This window comes from Puma concolor, chromosome D2 (genome assembly GCF_028749965.1).
Source record: "Puma concolor isolate L17-30 chromosome D2, mPumCon1.1.hap2, whole genome shotgun sequence".
In the NCBI taxonomy this organism is placed as follows: Eukaryota; Metazoa; Chordata; class Mammalia; order Carnivora; family Felidae; genus Puma; species Puma concolor.
The window spans coordinates 86,035,647-86,049,178 of record NC_141677.1 but is presented as its reverse complement, the minus strand read 5'-3'; the positions used below and the strand labels follow the sequence as shown (position 1 = coordinate 86,049,178).

General features: G+C 61.1%; 1 protein-coding gene across 13 annotated transcripts in view; it reads left to right on the top strand.

Moving 5' to 3' along the window:
- Positions 1 to 349: 349 nt before the first annotated feature.
- Positions 350 to 13,532, top strand: part of EBF3 (EBF transcription factor 3) — a 127,974-nt gene continuing 114,791 nt past the window's right edge. For 6 of the 13 annotated variants that reach the window (XM_086681197.1, XM_086681196.1, XM_086681192.1 and 3 more), the window contains exons 1-5: positions 8,244 to 8,906; positions 8,992 to 9,148; positions 9,515 to 9,578; positions 10,278 to 10,333; positions 13,268 to 13,341. In XM_086681197.1, coding sequence (XP_086537323.1) covers positions 8,773 to 8,906; positions 8,992 to 9,148; positions 9,515 to 9,578; positions 10,278 to 10,333; positions 13,268 to 13,341 — 485 coding nt within the window. In that variant the 5' untranslated portion in view covers positions 8,244 to 8,772. Of the gene's footprint in view, positions 440 to 8,241; positions 8,907 to 8,991; positions 9,149 to 9,514; positions 9,579 to 10,277; positions 10,334 to 13,267; positions 13,342 to 13,532 lie in introns of those variants that run through there. The other 7 variants (XM_086681203.1, XM_086681195.1, XM_086681191.1 and 4 more) reach the window with 4 other exon arrangements.

The following is a 13,532-nucleotide window of genomic DNA, read 5'->3' as shown; positions in this document are numbered from 1 at the left end:
GAAACGCCGAGGTGCCTGGAAGAGAGCGCAGGAAGCAATTAAAACTCCTCCTTTCGGATTAACAACCAAAAATTGATCGATGTGTCAGGAATACCGCTGATTTATGAAAGGTGCTTACTTCTCTGGTATGGAGAATTTTATGTTCTCCAGGTGAAACCGAGTTCACCCAGCTCCAGCGTAGATTGATGTTTTAATAAAAATAAATAAAGGGGGGGGGAAGCTCGCCTGGTCTTTGGGGACATCGAGTCTCAAGTCGCAGAGTTAGACTAACAAATCAAATCGCATTATCTCTGCATTTCGTATCTCTGAATCGTGCCCAAACATCCGAGGCAGGAGGGCGCCTTCCTTTCGAAAGTTTTGCCGCGGCGCTTAAAAGTTCGCCTAACTAGCAGCCCGTGTTTCCTAAGCAGATCGGCACGGGGAGCGTCGCGTAATTGCGGTAAGTGGCAGGCCTGGCGGAGCCGGCGCGGGGCGAGCGCGGGCGGCGGGAGGAGGAGCGGGCTCCGGGAGGCGAGCCGGAGCCGCGGCGGCGCCCGTAGATGGCGCCCTGGCCCCACGCTAGGCTCGGGAGCCGCGCGGCGCCGGGCGCGCGCGGGCGGGGGCGCGGGCGGGGGCGCGGGGCGGGCGCGGAGCGCGGGGCGCCGCACTTGCAGTTGACTTGGACCGGGGCGGCGCGGCCCGGCGGGGAGAAAGAAATAATAATAATAAATCAAGCTTTTTGTTGGCATTTTAAATTTACGGCCTGGGCAGCATTTGGGGGCGGATGGGGGTCCGTGGGTCCCGGACGTTCGTGCGAGCGGAGGGGCTCCCCTCGAGAGACCCCAGCCTGGCTGCGGCAGGCCTGGTGGCCACCGCGCAGCCCCCGTCCTCGCTCTCCGGCCGCGCGGCCCAGGCGGGGCACTGGCGCGCAGTCACGCGTGGGTGCGGGCGAGGGTCGGCGGTGCGGCGGCGAGGATGCCAAGTTCAAAGCTGCCCATAGATCACCCCCGGGGGCGGCCAGGGCGGCCCAGAGGCTGCCCCCGCCCCGCGCGGGGTGCACTGCCCCAGCCCGCGCCAGCCCTGCCGCCTCGGCTGCCGGCGCGCTCCGCTTTGCAATGTAAATTTCAGCGGGACAAATTGCTTATTAATAGTCTAGAAGAGAAGCGGGTTTCTTTCTTTCTTCTTTTCTTTATCTGTTTTTATTTCTGCATGGCCCCTAGCTATGCCCTGGGCAGCCTCGCCGCCCAGCAGTTTTCTCTTCATTTCAATATCCTAAAGAAAATGCAAATGTCCACAGTGTGGCCTTTTTACAAAGTTAAATTAGCAACAGCTTTAAGTGACTCCATTAGTATGGAAAACATACACATGTTTAATGTGGGAATAGCTTCCTGTTCACAGGGCTCATTCTGGGCTGTAAATTTAGCAGACCCTCAGACTGGTAAAGAATCACAGCGCGGCCAAATGTGTCACCAAAGGCGCACCCCCTGCACGGCCTGCGCCCGGCTCACCGGGAGGGGCCATCCCTCTGCCGCGCGCCGCCGGGTACCGTGCGCCAGCTCGGATCCCTTAGAAGTCGCGCGGACGTGGGCTAAAGGGTTTGTGCAGGCGCGAAGGGAAGGAGGACTTGACACATTTCTGTCCAAGGGCAGTGTGCTCTCCCTTCCTCTTCCCAGCCTCTTCGTCGCAGTCCCTACAGCCGAGGTAATTCCCCGGGCGGGCTGACCAGGCCCGGCAGCTGTCCCCCACCAACCAACGCATTTTTGCGCACAGGAACGGATGCGTCCACACCCGGTTAAGGTGCGGCCGAGGGGTGGGCGAGTGTCGCCGCTGAGGAGGACGTCAGTCCCCGTGCCCCGCCGTCCACCCCACCCCCACCCCTTGGCTCTCTAGCCCCCCAACTCCTTTGCCCGTTTTGGCAAACCCGTTTCAAACCAGAATTTCACTGGCAAACTTTTTGCGCTCCGTTAGCTTTCAGATGAGGGCATTCAATTCTGTCCTGGGGTCTGGTTACCCCTTCCTTTACGTTTAAGCCGGTGGCGGGGCCCTCCACCCCCTCCCAGGAAAGAGTTAAGATTTATGGTGTGCTGGAGAGGTCTTGTTAGCATGTAATCTGCATTTTTTAACTACTGCGTAATAAAAAGTGCGAAGTTTTGAGACACCTTTCTTGATTATACCTTTGGCGATACTTTAGGTTTTACATTTAATTTGCATTTTGTTCTTAGTGAATATTGAAGTCTTGAGTGGAGGATTGAATTTTATTAGGACATCTGGACTGACAATATCAAATCAGACACCAGTGTCCCAAAGCATGCTAAAATTTCAGAGTTAATTAGAACGCAGTGTGTTTAATTAAAGCCAATTATAATATTTGAAATTATCTGATCGATCCGTGTTTCTACAGTTTGGGTCTGTTTAGGTGTTGATTGGCGCACTCTGTGCGCCGTTCGATCTAGAAACTACTCAGGGGAAAGTTTGCTTTGTAAACTGGCGGGGGCGGGTGGGCGCGGAATCCGCGTCCGGGGCGCTGGCTCTGGCGCATCCTGCCCGACTGCCTTAGGGCGCCGCTGAACGCAGCTCCGGAAACAACAGCTCGTTGTTAAACCGCTGCGCCTTTTCGGGTCCCAGGGACCGCGCCACACGCCAACTGTCTTTCCCAGCTCAGGTGCTTCTCCCAAGCTTTTCGCGGAGAGGCAACCTTAAGGTTGCTAGGTGCGTTGGGAGAAGCCCAGCTCGCAGAATGCGAGTGTTTGATTTGGGATTCTCGCTCTGGCTGAAGAGCCCCCAGGGCAGATTCCGAATGGTGGGGCCAGCCAAAGTGACAGAAGGAACCAGAGAAAAGTTAGGACAAGGAGACGATAATTAACTGTTTCCTTTCTAATTTCGCATGCTGCGGGAATCGAGTTGCGCCCTGGCGTTTTATGACCACCTTGGAGAGCCCTGGGATTTCCAGGGAGAGGGTCGAGCGAATTCCGCGGCGCGTCCGCTGCCTCCCGCGGGACTGGGCACTTGAGGCGCACGTTTCTCGCCAGCGACGGCGTGGGCGCGGCGCTCACTGCCCTGGCCTTGTTGCCGGCGCCGGGCTTGGCCTGGATTTTGCAGACACACGTGGGCGGCAGTTAGGACCAGGCTTTGGGTGGACATTTCTGTGCGCTCTTGGGGTCACGGGGTCAGTGAGGCCTAGGTGCGTGGGACGCGCAGGAGCTGCAGCGCAGCTGTTAGGCTGGGCAGGGAGCCTCGGCAGCCACCTGCCCTGGGGTAGGTGGAAGCCTCGGCGGCGTGGCTCTCGGCTGTGCGGCGACACTGCTCTCCCCACCCCAGGAGGCGCTGTTTGTCAAACTTGGCCGCTTAGACAAGAGGCGCCTGCATATTCCAGCTTGGAGAATTGAGCCTCTTAGGGTACTCGGGGGGTGGGTCGGGCTTTGCTAACCTTAACCTTACAGGATGAGGGGTTGGGGGGGGGTGATGATGCAGAGAACTGGGGGCTGAGACCCCGCAGTGTTCACTTTTTACCTGTGGATCCGGTCAGGCCTCCCTGCTTTGTAGCAGAGGGCAGAGGAACCCGTCGGTGCGCCCCGTGCATCCTGGGCGAGGTGCCCAGTTACTTGCCTCGGAGGGCAGGCGGGACGCCCGCCTGGCTTGGGTTCAGTTCGCCACCTGACTCCTGAGAGCCCCGTCGCTTCCATCTCTGCCCCGAGGTGGCGAAGGCGCTCTCTCTGGCCTGGAAAACCCACCCGGACCTGGTCCAGCCCCATTTATACGCAGTTTAATAGGTTCGGGTGACCGAACACCAGAGCCCTTGCCTCCCCGGCCTCCCGCAGCCCATCGGTGAGCTGGACCCAGCGGCACAAAGCCAAACCCTGGATGCACTCAGGGGCCTCGACACACTGACCCGAGGTGGGCAGGGTTTGCGGGTGCCTGGCTGTTCCACCCTACCTCACAGCTCACGGGACTTTCTAGGTGTGCCTTCCCAGGATTTCCCTATTCTCGGCCCTTCGGGCCCCTGTGTGGCCTCCTTCCCGCCGGGGCCCAAGGTCTGCCAGGCTCTCTAATTTCTGGTTCTTTCCCTGGCCCCTGCCTGTGCACAGCGCCGGGTCCTGAGCCCCGGGCCGGAGTGGGGCCGGCGGCCAGGTAGCCAGCTCAGGCTGAGCGTGACCCCCCAGGCGTGGAGGACGTGGGGGCGGGCCGCGCCTGCAACTCCGCACTGGCGGAGGGAACGTGAACCGCGGGGCCTTTGGCGCATTGGCTTCTCACCCTTTCTCGAGGGCTGAGTGGCAGGCCTCGCAGCCTGGGCCTGAGGCCACGAGCCCTTCGAGGGCGCCACGCCTGGACGCGCCCGCGCGCCCCCAATCCCTCAGGGGGCTCGGTTTCCAGGAACACCCCCTGCCCGGGCTTCTCAATGCCGGAAATGCAGTTTACTGCTCTTTGGAAGGCTGGTAGGGAGGGTCGGCTGGCTCCCCGGACCGGGCCGCGAGCGAGATGGGGCATTCACAAAGTAGCCTGAACGTTGGGCCGGAGCGGGCGCCGTGGCTGGCCTTACTCCCTGGGACCCCGACTTGGCCCAAGTTTCTGGATGACTCTTGAGTCTGGCACCAGCCCGCCTCTCGCTCTCCTGGCCTTGCACCACGCAGCAGTGGAGGCCCCGGGACTGGGGAGGTACAAGGGGGACGCTCACGCCTGGTGCGCGGGGAACGGCCCCTCGCCCTCCCCGAGTGGGTAATGGGCGCACGCGGAGGGGCTTGGAGGCGCGCGGCGGCCAGGCCACTGGGCACTGCAAGGCCAGCAGGGTGGCCGGGCTGGGCCTGGGTGCGGACGCCGCCGGGTCGTGCTGCCCGGCTTGGCCTCTGGTGGTGCCGCGGGTCAGCGGCCAAGCGCCGCCTCTGCCCTGCGCTCTGCACGCCGCTTCCCCAACAGGGCTCCAGGGGCGGCGGGCGCTGTCTCTTTAAGGTCACTGCCTGCTCCGGCACGACGTGGGGAGGACAGCTGGGCACTGGCCATCTGACTGACTCCGGCGTGACATCTGGGAGCCCACTGGTGTGTGGCACGCGAAGCGCTTGATGCCGCTATTTAAATGCAAATGTGAGGGGGCTCATTGAAGCCTCTCCCCGTAAATCCGCACAAAAGGAATACTTCCCACCCTCCGAGGAGGAGGAGGCGGCGGCGGAGAGGCGGCGGCGGCGCAAGGGCCACCCGTACAAATCGCGTTGAGCGCGGGGCCCTGAGCGGTCGGCGTCGCAGTCTTGGCCCGCGGGGTTCCCAACGAAGGTCAGGCCCCGCCCGGCCTGGCCCCTGGGCGCCCGTCTGGCCCCCGGGAGCTCCCTGTGAGCGGAGGCTGGAGCAGCGGCCGGGCCTGCGCAACTTCCAAAGTGACAGCCTGTCTCTCCGCCCCCCCACCCCCACTCGCCCCGCTCCCCATCCCCCCCCGCCCCCCCGCTTTCCCTGCCTGGGTGCTGGGCGCCCCTAGTTCCCCAGGAAGCGAGAGAGACGGGAGCGGGACTCCAGGGGGAGGAGGCTGGCGCGGGGACCTCTCCCAGCATCTCCCAGGGCGCCCAGGACCTGACCTGCAGTCCCGTCCTCCTCCCCAGCCCTGTGCTTCGGCCCTCGCTCCTCTCCGCTGCTTCTTCCCCTCCATTAACGCAAAACTCTGGGGTGGGGTGAGGTGGGGGCCGAGGGGCTGCCCTGCCAGGCTGCTCCCCAGCAGGCCCGTGTGGAGACCCGGCCGGGTCGGGCGGCCCTTGTGCCCGCAGCTCGGAGCCAGCAGTGGAGTGAGAAAAAAGATAAAGTTGGTGAATGATAAAGACCGTATTTTCCACGCTTTGGGTGCGGGACCAGATGATCTAGAAAATGAGCTGAAATGGATTCAGCCTCCGAGCCTGTTGTGAGAGCAGCTGATTCCCCCATTTCGGGCCAGATGGCTGCTGAACACAGATTTGCATTCATTTTCCCTTAATATCGTCCAAAATACTGGGGCAGCTGCATTTGCTGTCAAAAAGGTTTAAAACCCCTTTTCTTTCTGGGGCAGGATCGTTACCTTATGTGATGGGCTTATAGAACTCCTTTCCCCTCTTTAGTCAACAGTATCAGATTTAGAAGGATTTGTTTTTAAACCTTCTAATTTGGTAATCAGATTTAAATCGCCTTGGCGCGTGTAATCTGAATTAAAGATACTGTAAATGATTTTAAGCATGATACTTTCGTTAGCGCAAGGAAGGGGGCACCTCCAAGGCGGGCTGGGCATTTTAGGAAGTGTGGTACAAAGGAAGCATTGTTTCCTATTTCCAACTTCATCTTTCCCCCGAAAAGGCACTTTGCATATTCTGACAATAACACTCGCCTGCCGCTCGCCCTGCGTGAGCCCCCCGAAGCAGCTAAACACGCAGAGACAAAGCAATTTCTCCACCCCACCCTCCACCTATGGCCAACTTTATTTTGCGTTGTGCCTCCACGAAGAAGGTGTTCCTTTCTCCACTCAGTCTGATGTGGGTGGAAAGCTCTGGGCTTATTAGGAATACAGAAATTTTCTTTTAATTTATCGTGAATAGTTTCCATACACTTTGATTTAAGGTTATTAACATTCTATAGACAGTGGCATCTTTAATATGTGGCGATCGCTTCTAAAGACTAATCTCATTACCCTCAAATAGTCATAAAATATGATTTTATTATACTTACGTATTTAATTAGACGGCCGGCACCGTAATGGATTTTGAGATAGGACTGGCGCAACAGCTTTGATAATTCACTTATCTTTGGCAATAGTCATTAACCCCCAACACCAGCAAAATAGATTGCTTTCCAACACATCTTTTTTTTTTTTCTCACCCCTTCCAAGAAGCGTGGGGGTCCCCAGATAACGTAAATCGGACTTCGATTTTTTCCCGATTAATTAAAATATTAACGTACACACACTGCCAATTCATGGGAAAAGGGAGTGCCACCCCATACCGGGCGGGGAGAGGGGGCCCTGCGACACACTTACACCCTGAGACCTGTTTTGGTTTTGTTTTAATCGAAAGGGCCTGATTTCTCTCGGCTGGGAAGTGCCGGGACAGCTCCTGGTAGCCCCCTCGGTCTCTGCTCCTGGTCGTGCAGACGTCCTTTGGGCGGGCAGTGCGCCTGGGTGCCGAGTCCCCGCGGCAGGAGCTCGGCCGCCGGGCCCACGCGCTGCCCGTGCCCTGTTGCCCTCCCGATTCCTCGAAACCAGGTCGGGAAGCTGCGCGCCGCGCGCTCACCCGGGCCCGGCGGCACTGAGGGCAGGACCCGGGCGCCCGCGGCGTCCGCTCGGCTTTTAGAGAGGCTGGCGCCGGGGAGGTCTGGCTACGGCGCAGGGCGCGCAGCCGGACACCCGGCTCCGGGTCGCCGGAGAGGCCGGGCGCGCTTCCTGTCCGTCCGGAGAGCCCCGAGCCTTCTTTGTCACTCGCCGCGGTTAAGCACAGGCCGGGGGACGGGGTCTCCCGTGGCCGCCGGGAAAGACAGAGCATCTGGCAGAGCCCGCCTCCGACGTGGGTCCTCAGCCCGGCACTCGGCGGCCTCCGCCGGGGCAGGAAACACCGGCGCCCGGCGAGGCCCAGACGGGGGCAGACCGGCCCCCCAGCAGCCTGAGGTCTGTTTAGAAACCAGGCTGAGCTGTGCGCCCCGCCTTGGCGAGGGAGCCCTGCCCTCTCCACCCGCCCCCACCTACCTTCCTCTCCCCCCCCCGCCACCCCCCCCCCCCGCCGTCCCCACTCGGAGGCTGGCCCCTGCAGCCCCCTCCCTGCGGCCTGCCCGCCTCTACCCACTTGTCCCTTCGGGCCGCCCCAAGGCGCTCTGAGGCCCCGTGGCGTGTACTGCGTGCATTTGGGCAACTTGGGGCGCCTCGGCACTTCACCCCCTCCTCCCTACAGTGTTTGGACCGTGCGGCCGATTTGGGGAGGAGGTATTGGGGGGCCAAGCAGCGATTGTGCACTGGCTGTTTGTTTCATTTCGAGCTTTATTGGTGCGAGCGGGAACTTCCCGGGCTGCGGGTGGGCGCGAGGAGCCGCGGAGCGCGGCCGGGGGCGGCGGCGGCGGCGCGCGGTGGCGCTCGGTGGCGGCGGGGCTCGCGGGGCTCGCGGGGCTCGGGCCGGCTCGCGGCGCCGTCAGGCAGTCAGTCAGCGAGCGCGGCGGCGGCGGCGGCGGCGAGGGGCGCGGCGAGGGGCGGCCGCTCCCATATATGGCGCAGGCGCCGCCCCCCGACGTCACCCTCTGACAGCGCCGCTCCCGGGGGCTTCGAGTTTTGGCTCCCGGGAAAGGGTCCATTCCTCGGGGAGAGAGGGCTGAGTTTTGTGCGCCTCCGTCCGCTGCGCGCGCCGCTCCAGGCCCCGCCGCGCCCCGCCTGCGCCCGGGACTGCGCCGCGGCACTCACTGCCCCGTTTATTTGTCTTTGGAGCAGGCGGGCCGCGCCAGAAGCGGGCGATCCCGCAGTGTCCTGCAGCCGCGGACGCCGCCTGGCTAGGATGACACCACGTTGAGCGCGCCTGCAAACAACAACAACAACAACCGCCGCCGCGGCCACCGCGTCCTGCTCCTCCGAAGCGCCGCCGCCGCCGGTGTAGCCGCCGGTGTAGCCGCCTCCGCGCCCCCCCGGCCGTCCGGAGCGCCCCGGCCGCTGGTGTATGTGGCGCCTGCCCGGGACGGGCTGAAGCCGGCGGCGGGGCCGGACCGCAGGCGCCGAGCAGGGCGAGCGCGGCCAGGGTAGCCGCCTGCCGCCGAGCCCCGAGCGCCGCTGCTCGCGGAAGCGCTTTCGGCCGGGAGCTGCGGCCGCCGCCAGCAGTTTTCATGTTTGGGATTCAGGAGAATATTCCGCGCGGGGGGACGACCATGAAGGAGGAGCCGCTGGGCAGCGGCATGAACCCGGTGCGCTCGTGGATGCACACGGCGGGGGTGGTGGACGCCAACACGGCCGCGCAGAGGTACGTACCGGCCGCCCCCGCGCGCCCCGGCCCCGGCCCCGGCCGCCGCGCTCCTCACCGGGCCGCTGTCCCTTTCCTCCCGCAGCGGCGTGGGGCTGGCGCGGGCGCACTTCGAGAAGCAGCCGCCCTCCAACCTCCGGAAGTCCAATTTCTTCCACTTCGTGCTGGCGCTCTACGACAGGCAGGGGCAGCCGGTGGAGATCGAAAGGACCGCTTTTGTGGACTTCGTGGAGAAAGAGAAAGTAAGTGCCCGCACTGCATCCCACCTTCCACCTTTCTACAAGTGGGAGGCGGGCGGTGCCCGCGCGCGGTGGCCCCGCGTGCCCCCCTCGGCGGCGGGGACCGCTCGGCGAGGCGCCCCCGCCGCCGCCACGTGCGGCCGCCCGGGCCACCGCCGAGGGGCTGCGCAACTTCTGCGCGCCCCCGGACTCGCTCGGGGCGAGGAGGACGCTGGGCTTCCAGCGGGAAAGTGACATCACCGCGCCGCTCCCAGCTACGAGTCCTGCCATGTGTGAGGCCGCGGGGCCTCGGGGGCGCAGGGGGACCGAGCGCGGTGGCCGCGCCGGACGCCGATCGCACTAAACGCAATTATTTATCGTTACTTTCAGGAGCCCAACAACGAGAAAACCAACAACGGCATCCACTATAAACTGCAGTTGCTGTACAGCAACGGTAAGTGGCCGCCGCCGCCGCCGCCCGCCCCGCCCGGGCTCGCCCTCCTTTCCCGAGACGGCTAACGGACTCAAAGATTGCGAGATTAAAATGACACGGATGTAAACACGAAATATTCTCGTGGCATAGGCGGAAAACAAAACATAAACGATCAATAAGTCGATGGCACTTCACATGATTAACCGGTGGGGCTCGAAGCAGAAAGTAAAAAGGGGGATCGATATGGGGCTTCAGGAGGACATCACTTTTAAGTGACTTTTTTCAATTTTGCAAATTAATGTTAATTATGGAGATGGGGGCAGCTCCATAAGCGGAGCGGAACTGACTTCCTGTGCACGAGTTTTTGAAAAAAAAAAAAAATCCTCGAGAGACACTAGAAAGAGTTCAAACTCTCACTCAGTTTCCATTTCATGCTTTCTGTTTTCTAAAAATAAATGACCACATGGGCCCACCCGGTGCAGCCACCGGGCCTGCTCGCAGCCTGGCAAGTTTGTCGCACCTTCCAGTGCAAACCCTGAGAGTCTTAGAGGTTCCTGACGAGGAAAAGAAACTCAGAGCAGGGGAAGCGATTGGGGTTCCTTTTCGCCTCTTAAAGGGCATGGCTGAGTTTTGCTGCATCACCACCGGCAGCAGCAGCCCCGTGCCCCAGGTGCCCATGCTAAAATCCTGATGAGAATTTACCCCTGTTTTTTTTTGCAGGAGTCAGAACGGAGCAGGACCTGTATGTGCGCCTCATAGATTCAATGACCAAACAGGTGAGAAAGTTTAAGCCTCCGCACTACTTCCCACTGTTCAGCTGGGTTGTCCTGGGGTTGAGAGGAGGGCAGATGGGTCTCTGGACTTGTTTTCCACTTGGCTTCCTTGACATGCTAATGAGAATTCCATATTTATTGGAATAAACGATGCGATTGGTAAAGTAGTTACTGTTGTCATCACAATAGGACATATATGCTCTATTAGATGGCTTTTGCGTGGAATCCAAGTCTGTCTTAATTAGCTGTGGTAATTAATATTTGACAGAGAAATTTCAGGAGGCTCCCCCTCTCGTATATGTTTAAATGTTTCTCTCTCTCTGCTTGGAATCATTTCATTGATTTTTTTTTTTTTTTCTATAACAAAGGCAACTAACTCCTTTCCAAAGCCCATTGAGTTGGGCTTGATTAGTTCATTTTTCCCCCCTTTCCGGTGTGATGGTCTAGTAACGCGAGACGTTGATTTGGATTTAAAAGTGAAATGTGTTGGGGTGAAAAGTCACCTTGTTCTCCGCTAGCCCGTCTTCACCTCTCAGCCTCCCCTCTCCATAATTCAAACTCCCAGCTCCAGGGGTCACCCACACCCGTCCATTGCTCTGGGAGCTGCCTCTGTTCCCCTCTCCCACCCTCTGTCACACCTTGTAAATAACATAATTACAAGCAGTTCCTTATTAAATTATTTAACCTGTCTTGGTCAACTTTTCCGATGATAACTATTGGCTATCAGTAATGTGATTAAGTGCAGAAAAGCGCTTCATTGCTTTTTCACGCTGTGCAGTCTGGCTGGTTTTGTGCTGGGTGGTACTGTTGTTTAGTCGCTGTAAAGATCTCCCCCCACCCCCACTTTCCTTAAAATGGTGTTGGGGGAGGGGCAAGTTCCATGCGAAAATTAAATCCACTAGGCACAGCTGGATGTAAAATAGACGTCCGAGGTGGGCTTCAGGCTTGGACATGGAAGTAGAAAGTAGCGCCTCCGTTTTTGATGGTAACTTCAGGGGTTGGTGAGCCAAGTAGGACAGGAGTTGGGTGCTTCCTGCAGCCCAGGACGCAAGCTTCCCACTCTCGGCACAGCAGTTAGTTTTTTCGGATTTTACTTCCCCTTTAAAAAGTTGGTCCTGACCTAGGCAACAAGCGCGTTGGATTTTAACGTCTGCAGCGTAAAACACTTTGGTTTTCTCTCAGGGTAAAACCGATCTTGCAGGTAAAGTAGTGTCTTTGTCAGAAAGACGGAGGCAGCTGTGTGCCCTTTGGTGATTATTTCACTGGGATTCAGAGAAGCCTCGAAACGGGGCTGCTGGTTGGCAGGGTGCGTCTATTTCCTTTGTACAGGAGGGCTAAATGTTGTCGGAACCGCAGTGGTCTAATTAAGAGGTGGGTGCAGGCAGCCGTGAGTTTCTCTGGTTTGCATAGAGGAGGCGGCTTCGTTTTCAGTGTACTCTCATTGTTCATTTAGCCGTGCACCTTTGCAACATAAACAGGGCTGAAAATAAAGGCATTTAATCTCCTCTCACTGACGGGGATGGGGGTGGGGGGGAGAAGGAAAGAAATAGCCCAGTAACTGATCAAAGAGTCAATGGCGCTGAACCGACAGTTTATGGATTTCTGTTTGTGCTACAAAATAAAAAATAAATCAAATATAAATACGGGGATCCATCGGAGGACAAGCCGGGCTCTGAGAAGTGCCGGCGCCTGCCGCGGCCAAGCGCCCCGCAGCCCCAGGCGGCCCATCGCTGCCGCGGTTCCCAGCGGATCCCGAGGGAGGCTGGGGCGGAGGGGCTCGCGGGGACCCTTCCCGCTTCCCAGAGGGCAGCCCCGGGCCTTGTCGAGAAAGGGCTTTGTCCGCCTGGAACTGGAGGCAAGTGTGAGAAGTGCCCTAGGAGATTGGAAGTAATTTCCAGATAATTTTCGGTGCCGGGGGGGAGGGAACTGGAGAGGGGACTCCCCTCCCCCTTCCGTGGAATTTTTCTGCGGGTAACTTGCGGCTCTCGGCCCCCGCCCCCTGCCCCTCCCCCAGTGACCTTTCCCCCCGTTTTTTCCTTTTTCTGCGAGGCCGGCGGTGGGGCTGGTGCGGGCGGCCCCCGGCTCGGGTTCCCGGCGGCGGAGCCAGGCCGCGCGCGGTCGTGAGCGCACCTCGGCCTTCGCACCATCTGGCGGAGCCTCTGCTCAAAACCCACCCGAGCGTGTGCGCAGACACTGCCTTTTTACCCGAGAAAAATCATTGTTAGCAGTTTCAAAATAAACACCAGATTGGCCATTAGCACTTTCTTTGCAAATATCATCCGGCGAGGAGCACGTGGCCGCGCGGGCCCGGGCGCCCCGGGGCCCTGAGCACTCCCGGGGGCGCCCGGCGCGGCCACGTGCGGCTGCTGCGCCCCGGGCCCGGCCGCCCACCGCGGGCACCTGGCTCGGGCGGGCAGGCCGGGAGGAGCGGGGCACGCGGCCGCCGCGGCGATCGCGGCTCCTCGGCGCCGGCTGTTTGCAGCACGCAGACTGGAACTCCGGCGAGACAATGGCCCGAGGACGCGGCCCGGCGCGGCCAGCCGAGGGGGCCCCGGCGCCCCGAGCCCCTTCGCGCCCTGCGCCCGGGCCTCCCTACCCGCCTCCCCCCACCCCTACTTCCAGCACCCAGCCCCGGCGCGGCCGCCACCCTCCCGACCCCCGGGCCCCGCGCAGGCCCTGCGGGCGCCCGGGAGAGCAGGCCGGCCGCGGCCTAGCCCTGCGCCCCGGGGCGGGCGGGCGGGCGGGCGGGCGGGGGGGAGGTGGTGCGGGGAGGGGGCTCTGCCGGGACGGTGGCCCGGCTGGGCCGTGACGCCTCCCCTGGCCCGCAGTGCACCTGCCGCCCGGGAGACCCGCAGCGCCCGGGGCGACTGGGCGCCCAAGCCGCCGGCGCCGCGTAACCCCCGCCTCTGCTTGTCCCCCCTCCCCCCCCCCGCGCAGGCCATCGTGTACGAGGGCCAGGACAAGAACCCGGAGATGTGTCGCGTGCTGCTGACCCACGAGATCATGTGCAGGTGAGCGGCGGGCGCGGGCAGCGGGGGCGCGGGCGGCCTCGGCGCCAGCTGCGTCCACAAAGGACGCTGCCTGCAGGCGCCACCACCCCGCCCAACTTCGGGCCGGGCATCGATTGAAATGCAATCGGCCCGAGTCTGCACCCCGAGCCACCGAGGAGCCCGTTCCCCTCTCTCCCTCCCCGGCGGAGACG